Source organism: Macrobrachium nipponense, chromosome 2, assembly GCF_015104395.2.
Source record: "Macrobrachium nipponense isolate FS-2020 chromosome 2, ASM1510439v2, whole genome shotgun sequence".
NCBI lineage: Eukaryota > Metazoa > Arthropoda > Malacostraca > Decapoda > Palaemonidae > Macrobrachium > Macrobrachium nipponense.
Genome location: NC_087201.1, coordinates 77,777,771 through 77,787,320, shown reverse-complemented (window position 1 = coordinate 77,787,320; position 9,550 = coordinate 77,777,771). Strand labels below are relative to the sequence as shown.

The following is a 9,550-nucleotide window of genomic DNA, read 5'->3' as shown; positions in this document are numbered from 1 at the left end:
ATTTAGTAACCATTATTCTTAATCAGGTTACCTGTTTTATCATATTATAATCATGTATACATGTTTTGATTTTTACCTTTTTTATTATTTTTGGGTACGGTACTAATCATTATTATTACCAAACATGGATCTATATTTTCCATGCATTTATCTTTGTTTATGAATATGTCAACAAGGGTATGTAACAGAACCTTTTTATGCATTTAATCACTTAGTATGTTACGAGCACGCTCCTATGGACAATGTTTAAAGTAATTTTTTTTTTGTTATTCAAGGCTTGAATAGGTAGCAGTCCGAGCCTAATGTAATAATTACATTATTATATAATTTACAAGATCTGTAAATATAAACCAATGACCTGGGGTCATGGCATTAGGAGGTTCTACGTGACCAAAGCAGACCTAGATTACGCTATGCGCTGTCTGCAGTAGCCTGATCTAGCTCACAGCTTTGTCAACATTTTTATGTTTATGATAACTTTGCACAACAACTTCCATGGGAAGCGGTTGACCTGTTAACCTACGCCGGAAACTTGTAAACTTCCGAGCCGGCGAACTACGTATGTTTTTTTGTTTTTATTTTGGATGAAGCTGAGATAGCTATGTTCCGCTATCGACGCGATGCTTTAGAATGGCAGTTCCACGCCAACAATCAAACATATCGGTCGTCCGACCGAGCTGCATCTCCTAGTATGGAGTTACAGAATAAAGTTGTTAACTTGTTCAACTAGCCTGTTTGAATCATCTCCTCTAGTCAAGAAAGAAACCTCTCTACTAAGATATCCAAGGGAGATGAGAGGAACCAAAAATTACTTACGAATGACAGTCGTAAAGGAAAGAACAAAAAGTCTATCGCCAAGCGATAAGACATTAGATATATATATATATATAGATATATATATATATATATATATATATATATATATATATATATATATATATATATATATATATATATATATATATTATTCGTGATCTCAAGTCGACTTTCTTTGGTAGAACAAACTTTCAGATTCATTCATATTAAACAGCTCTTCATATGTACATGTTCAGTCGTAATTACATACATATAGTGAGAGGAGGTGCAATTTATTTGTAGATCATACGACCCAGAAAATATAAATGAAATAAAAAAAAAAAACGCCGAGTTCCAGCGCCACCGTATTTTACATGAAATGAATCGCGAAGTCAATTACATTTAATGATACGCGCGTGAAACCCCGGTGAAAAAGGAGAGCATAGTATCGTCTTCTCGGCTCCTACTGCTAAGGGTAGACGTTATTGCGTGCGTGCGTTCGTTCGTTCGCGTCACTAGAGGAAAACAAAGCCACTTACGACACGACATACCCGAAACCGGATCTTCCTTCCACAATCTATAAACGCACACACACACTTTCGATGCCTCACCCCATTGTCATTTATTAGGGGTTTTTTTTCGCCTTTCCGACTTCCAGATACCAAGGCTCCATGTTTTCAACTGGTGGTTTACGATTTAGTGCTCAGCCATAGTGAATGGATGTAGGTTTTAGAGAACGGTTTTGTATTGAATTACAGTCATCTTTCCCCTTCGAAGTAGATTTTTGAAAATATCCTTTGTCTTACATTACTATATTTTAGTCGGATATCGAGCTTTTTATTCTATGAAATATGTAGGAAGTATGTAAACCTATAGGTACCTAGAAAAGGCCTAACCGCCACCTTACTCGGCGAGTAAGCCTGCAAACTACTTTGTTGTTGTTGTTGTTGTCGTTAGGGGAGGGGCCCAGGGGGGTTAGGAAAGCCCTAAGGAAAAGCCTCAAAGGTTTGAAAAGGGTGTTTCTCGTGGAGTTAAAGATATAGGAATTTTAGGGTAGGATATTTATGATCTATCTATTAGAATGAAAATGTAAAAAGTAAATCATGTGCGTGTTCAACAGTGCAGAAAAATTATTTCTGATAAAATATATGCTATTTTTTAAATTTTCGTTGGTGAAACAACAGGCTATTCGGCTGTAGATTATAGCATATTTTAATTTATTTGATGTACTGTATTTAAAGGCTATATTTCTGATAAACTATATTGTTTCCACTTATAAATGAGAATATATGAACGTGTTTAATTTGTGTCCTGTTAATTTGGTCCTCATTATTAATATGAGTAGTACTGATTATGAGTATTAATTACGTAGACCACTTGACGTCAAGTTAGGAATATAATGTTTCCAACTTATACGCCAGGGGAAAATCGTGCACGCGTCCCGAGTAAGCTGGAGGTCGAATCACGCTTTGTTTGGCGTTGCAAAAGCAAAAATTATTTTTTTAATGAAAAGTGATAAAGCATTCCTAAGATTTTCCTAGGGCTACTTTGATTTTCATCAAACAAATTTCATCAAAGCTCTTGAGAGTTTTTATAAACTGCCGGGTAGATTTTTAGTTGAACCAAGTGTAAGTCTTAGAAACGAAAACTTGGATAATCTGAGGTGAAGTGCCAAAGTACCTGTTTGGTCAACAGGCAGACTACCAACTGAGGATTAGTTTGGGACACTTGGGCGCTCCATTTTGCCACTGGTTAATCGTCGAGGTGCCCCTGTTTCACAAGCTCACTTTATTAAAATGAGGAATGGCAAGTAAAGAGCAAAGCTAAAGTACTCCTCTTACATCAATGACATGTGAAACCTTCAGCTATCAGATACTAGAGATTGGGCTTATACAAGTTTAATGTTTCAGCTACTTCCCTGGTGAATATGTATACTTACAACCTGTAAACGAGATAGTTCCTCGCTGGACGAGTGGTTTTCGAGCTCAGCTGCCAATCCGGTAGTCCGATGTTCGATTCCCGACTCTGCCAACGCAGAATCAGAGGTATTTATTTCTGGTGATAGAAATGAATTTCTCGATATAGTGTGATTCGGATCCCACAATAAGCTGTCCCGTTGCTAGGTTCCTAGCCACGTAAAAATATCTAATCCTTCGGACCAGCCCTAGGAGAGCTGTTAATCAGTTAAGTGGTCAGGTAAACCTAATATATACTCAACTGTAAGTGAGATAAAACGTTCCTCCTTATGTTTTCGAGTATTTGGCAAGGTCCAAACTGTCTCTTTGACAACAGCAAACAGTGGATGGTATAGTGTAATGGCGGGCGCCTACTGACGATTTGTTGCTCTCAGTCCAGTCTGCCTGGCGTTCGTGTCGTGGTGTATCATTTCCATTGAAGTATTGTGAGAGTAGTAAAATGATTGCCACGTCCTTGCCTTTTCAGCCTTCTTTCTCGCGTGGTAGGACGCTCGTGCGGGCCATGTCCAAAGTTCTCCACCAGGTACTTCATCCTTCTCTTCAACTGAACACACGTTACAAATTTCTAAACGAGAAGAAAATGAAATCTGAATATCATACTCTTCATGTAAGTCTTCTGACGCCTGGTCTTACTCGTCTTCCAGTAATGTAAAATATCCGCACCTTGTGACGTAGTCTCTTTGAACCTTGATAATGGAACCCTTTAAATATCTTAGAACTGGGGTCTGTTAGAAAGGAAAAGTTGTTCCCAGAACATTATCTCGAAAAGAGCAATAAATTGGGAGTGTCTTTTGAAAATATGCGTGCATGTGATGATTTTGGCGGTGCTTCTATGGTATTCTCCTCTAGTAAGTCTTTCCAGTTTAAATTATTTATTTTAAACAACTAACAAATTACACCAATACCACTATAGAGACTGATTTTTACTTCTGTTTATAACAGGCGACAGCTTCATCACTATCATATATTATCGCCCCCTTGGAAAAAATGTCAAAAAACAAAACATCATCTCGTGTGCCAGGAGACAATCTCGTCTTATTAACGCGTCCCGAAAAATGACGCGTGAAAAAGAAATTCAATAACATTTAGAATGAAAATCAGTGTGCGGTTTTAATTTGAGCGCGTGTGTATGCGCTCACATGATGCATGTACTGATTATGTGATAAATCAATATCATATATCCGGGAGGAAAGAGATCCTGATATCTGCCTTCTCTCTCTCTCTCTCTCTCTCTCTCTCTCTCTCTCTCTCTCTCTCTCTCTCTCTCATATACATATCAAGTGAGCCAGGGCCACCTGCGTATAGGTGGCCGTGAGTGAGAAGGTCTGGAAACTTATGAAAAATTACGTGAGTCAAATTAGCCACGATATCGACATCGCGATTTACACGATGAGACTCGACAAGTAATTCCACTTGCATGGGAGTTAAAATACGAAGTTTCCCAGAAATAAGGAGAAACAACCCCGAATGGAAGCCGCTAATTAAAGAAAACCAGTATCTTGAAGAGAAGTGGGATTTGGAAAGAAGGAAGCAGAATTCCTCGTCTTGCGACACTGTTACATAATACATTTTCAGAGAGAGAGAAACTGTGAATAATCTGTATCTATGAGCGATGTTTTTTTTCACAAGTTTATATTATTATTATTACTGATCAAGTCCAACGGGCATTAACTTGCCTGACTACAGAGTGAAAACAGAGAGTATAGAAGCATAAAGTAAACTGGAATAACCACAGATAAGAAAACGCATAACAATAATAGAATAGAATGAGTGAATAAGTATATATATCTCCAGTTCATTAAAATTCTTGATATACTTTTATGCTAGTGAGAATGTTTGGTCAAAAAACGTCATACCTACTAGCTCAACAATGGTTTTCCAGAACCTTTTAACTTTCGTAATTGTCCACAAATGCAAGTTATGGTGTTATCGTTGGACGTGAGCGTTGAATGACCGCGTCCATTGACATTCCTCGATAAAATGGATATTTCTTAAAATGGGTTTGCTTAAGCTTACGCGAGTGTCTCGCCGTGTCTTAATATACGTACATTCGCTTATCTTGAACCACGTCTGTGAAAAAATGCTGATTTGTCTTGAAATCCTGGTGAGCAATTAACTTAAAAACTTCTGTTCACAAAAAAATGGAAACTGGTACATTGTTTGCATCGACAAAATCCTCTGTTCTGGTATCTTGATGCTTCATCACTCTATATCCTTTCCACAGTTGCTCTCTGCAGTACCACCAGATTTTTTGAGTCACTGATCAGCTGTTGATAGTGATTAGCGCAACTTTAGCAGGTACAAACAAATCTAAAAGCATTAGCCGTTTTCTTATGAATCAAGAGCCTTTAAAAAGCACTGAGAACATTTTGGGATAAAGTTGCTAACCTCACCTTCTATCCAAGGACTGCGAAGGGGGTTATGTACTTACGGTTCGCGGTCACCACCCAAGCACCGAACAAACCACCGTTGCTTGACGAACGAGATGGAATATATAATAATTATATATATTATATATATATATATATATATATATATATGTGTGTGTGGGTGTGTGTGTGTGTGTGTGTGTGTGTGTGTGCGTGTGTCTATGTATGCATGTGTGTGTGTGTATGTATGCATGTATGTGTGTGCGTGTGTATTATGACTCTATTATTTGATAGTCTCTTTCCATTATGAATAGTACAAAAACTAGAACAATAGCTCTGGATGCTCTCATAGTAAGAAAGCATAGTTCATTAGATTCTCTTAAAGCACTGATCAATAGCCACTAAAATTTAATCACCTGCTTGATCATCATCCTCTGCTTTCCTTTTTTGGGCACATATTGCAAGAGGAAAAAGCACAAGTTTCATTTAAATCCTGACTACGAAATCTCGTCATCCGAAATTCCTTTCAGTAACCTGAAAAATCTGCTCAGCTCGCAGAGAAGCCTGGAAAGAAAGACGCGCCAAAGAAGAACCATGAAATAGGCAACACTTCTCTTACGTAACTGTTGATCAATCGAAAATTAGATTTTCTTAGGCAGGGACGGAGTAGGAGGTCGGGAGGATTGCCAGCGGGGGAGGGGGCGGCTGTGGGAAATTCTAGTGATCCTCTTGTTCAGAAATAAACTCGATTTGGATATCAAATCTTACGTCAATTTCCTCCTGACGGTTTTTCGTCGCTTACAGTAGTATCCGTATTTCTCTCATTGCCCTAAGATACTGTGATGGCTTTAGGTTGTGTTTTTTAATTTATATAATAATAATTTTGCTTCACATTTTCGAATGTAATACATTTCTTAACATTAACTCCTTTTCTCACCAGTTACCACATATTTTGCCTTCTTTTCCCATCTTGTTCTCTTGATTTTCTTTTCTGTGCCCTTCATTTGTTTCCTCCATCCTTCTGCTTTTCATCCTCATTTTAAAGTCTCCCTTTTTATGTCTACACCTTGGCTGGTCTTCCCATTCCATCTCCTCATCCCACACCATCTTGGAGACTTTACCATCTTCCCCAAGGTCACCCACCCCTAGCTATCTCCCCCTCCATCCAACCCCGTCCTCCGAGAAGCGCATTTTTTTTTTTTTTTTTTTTTTTCACAGGCAAAGTATCAGAGAGATTGGTCATATGCAGATGAAGAACTTATCACTCTCATGAGGATTTTTCTTTTTTATTATTATTATTTTTGTTCAGTAGCGAGAATCCGTTGCGTTCTGAGGCACTTTTCTAAAACTGTTACTCGTATCACCACTGTCATTGCATTAGCTTCTGTTTTCGAAAATAACGACAACACGTTGTCACAGTATTGGAAAGACGTCACCACTACCATCACAATTTTCATCGGAACAGCAATGCTTTTGCTGATGTTTTTAACGTCAGCGGTGTATTGTGAACGATCTATTTTTTTCTAAACATTTTACACCCTTATGTCTCGCTCCATTGCGTTTTTAATCTCTGTCTTTTATTTTCATTTTTTACATTTTATTTTCATCCGTCACTACACCAGTAGCTCAGTGGCTCAGAGAATGCTAAAGCCAGTGAACTTTCCGAATAGTTGCTAAAGTCCAAAGATCGAAATTTGATGTTAAAATCGATGCGATTTCAGCAATAACAGTGTTCTAATTCTACAACGATATTATTATTTATAGTAGTATCAATAGCTTTTCTTAACAGCATTCTGCTAAATAGTCGAAATGGATATATCTCCATATTTCCCAACTGAACTTGACAAGTTATCAATCTTGTATCCTTTCAGTGAACGTCTACATTATTTTCCCGCAAATTATGCCCCATTTTAATGCCAGAATTTTAGTACCTCTTATCTTTGTATCCATCAGATATTTCGAACTTGACTCATAATAAAATAATTACCTAAGGTTTTGCTAGATTAAACTGGTTGTTCTGAGAACGCTTGCAGTCGCCTGTTTGTATGCTTCTTTCTCACGCCTCTGCACGTAGCGAAATGATTATGCAAAATTTATTTAGACTTTAATATAGGCAGACGTCGTGCTGATGAATAGAGAATGCCCACGCTCGAGCCCCTTCACTTATCTTTTGCTAACTGTACAAAGGACAATTACACTACCGGTACTTGTCACTACATCATCTCATGATAAGACATCCCGTGATGACTCATTCTCCGAAGTTCAGGTCCCGGAAACCAAGTGAGGATATGACTCCATTGGTACACGTTAAGCGCTTTATTATTTACATGTTCTTATTAAATGATAGTTGTATAAATGCACATGTCTGATGTGATCGCTTGAATTTCATGAAATCGTTTCTAGTACTATTAATAAGATTTATTTACCTTTTTTCGATGGAATTTCATATGTTAAACTCTCTTGCCCAGCTCCTTTGAAGACTACTTGTGCCAAGAAGAGTGACAAGGAAAACAAAGAACAAAGAGAAGAAGAACAAGGTGGCACGGGCTTGTTGGCTGAAAGTCATGTCATGTGTTTGATGTCAGTGATTGCTGAGCGGACATCTTAGGCGCACGTCTTTTGTCTTCAAGCGAGAGGGGACTGCACTCTGCTTTTTGCTTTTGTCGGCTGCTTATCTTTTCGTTCTTTTTGTTACTGGTAAGTGATGATTTGGTTTGTGTTTTCATGGGATTGGACGATTTTTTTCGTATATCTATGCGTATGAATTTTCTGCATGCTAGTAACTATTCAAGACAGAAAGATAATTTAATTTCTCAGATTACGTCAGTAAGATAGGAGAGAAACCTATTCGTTTGATCTTTTTTAAGGAAGAGTTAAAAATTTAACCTAATTACGTCTAATCACAACTACTTGAATTTACATCTACTTTATTTTATTTTTGCCTTAACATACAACACGCTTGAGATGAGTATATGTAAATTAAAGGAGCTAAGCGCATTCATTTCAGCATTTCTTTTCTTTGGAACCCAAACTATGACGTCCAATTCACAAGCGCAACCGAAAACATCCAATATTTTTTTCCTACATCCTAATTGTTCCCTTGTCGTAGATTTTAACCGTGTGGAACGTTTAAGAACAATAATACAATTAAACAAGCACTAATGAAAAACTCTCCTGACAGCACTAAAAGAATTGTGTATCAAACTACATGCAAGTCCTGTGATAAGTTTAACATTGGTCATACGGGAAAAACTTTGGGAAGGAGAATAAAACGGCATAAAAAATGTGTAAAATATGCAAGGGTATCGGTGCAATTTTCGTTCATATAAGCGAAAATAGTCATACAATCAACTAGGCGTGGACAAAAAAGATAGCATAATCCAATAATAAACTGAAAAGATAAAGTATTATCGAGTTCAGTGTTATGAAAAGTGACTTTCGTAAGAATATGAATATCCTCTGTGAAACGGAGGCATAAGTTACCAAGCACTAAACCCTGTGGGCGTGTGTATGTGAGTCTGTCATGGCAATTAGATTGCATGTGTGAAACATCAAACCTAAACCTGTCAGTGTGTTATATGACAGACTATTTCAAGCAACCCAAATGTTACCATGTGATCCACATACTCACGCATGTGTAGTTCCGTGAGTTATCAGAATAGTATGAAGATCATTTGTTCCACAGGCAACTTGGTCTTTTGCCTTCTAGATAGGCAGCTATTTTCCTTCCCCCCCCCCCCCCCCCCCACCCCCCCCCCCCACCCCCTCTGTCTGTCTGTCTGTCTGTCTCTCTCGTCCTCTCTCAATCGTCTCTTTATCGTAGTTCTCTCTCCCTCTCCTCTCCTCTCTTTTCAGATGGACTGATTGATAGATGTACTATATGTTCAAGATTTTATTGCAGAGTTTGAGATCAATATATTCATACACGGTTATACATTTAGCAAATTCCTTACATTCAAGTATGAGAAGGAAATTAGGCTTATTACTCATTACTCTTAGACGGCAACTTTGAGTCTGTCGGGTTGTTTTAGCGGTATGACTCTCAGTAACTAGCCATTCAAGTACAAGTGTCCTTCCCTGTTTCAAGTTGACTAGTTTGTCTTTAGGCGTGACAGAGGACGCTGCTGACATTCAGAGAGGAAAATCGTGTTCGAGTATTTACACGAAATATTTGTGCGTTTATCGTCATGTGTGTGTGAGATACCGCGGAATCTGATATGGCACTGTTTTTGTAATCGGGGCGCCATTTCATTGCTCTGAAATCCCATTGTATGTCTGGCTGTGATTGTGTGGGTGCAGCAGCGTCCTCGGGGAATAATCATTCGCAGGATTCATTTTAGGCTTCCAAAATGGGTACAGTATCACTTCTCTATATCTAGTTCAGTTTTTCCAAGTGACTTTGATTATGAT

At 38.0% G+C, this 9,550-nt stretch overlaps 1 protein-coding gene across 3 annotated transcripts in view; it reads left to right on the top strand.

The window, feature by feature from the left end:
* The first annotated feature begins 7,696 nt into the window (after positions 1–7,696).
* The window catches only part of LOC135220686 (vesicle-associated membrane protein 7-like), a 158,837-nt gene continuing 156,983 nt past the window's right edge, over positions 7,697–9,550 (top strand). The window contains exon 1 of one of the 3 annotated variants that reach the window (XM_064258064.1): positions 7,697–7,837. Coding sequence is in view for 1 of the 3 variants with exons in the window: in XM_064258062.1 (XP_064114132.1) it covers positions 9,490–9,493 (4 nt within the window). In the remaining 2 variants the exon portion in view is untranslated. Of the gene's footprint in view, positions 7,838–9,245; positions 9,494–9,550 lie in introns of those variants that run through there. The other 2 variants (XM_064258066.1, XM_064258062.1) reach the window with 2 other exon arrangements.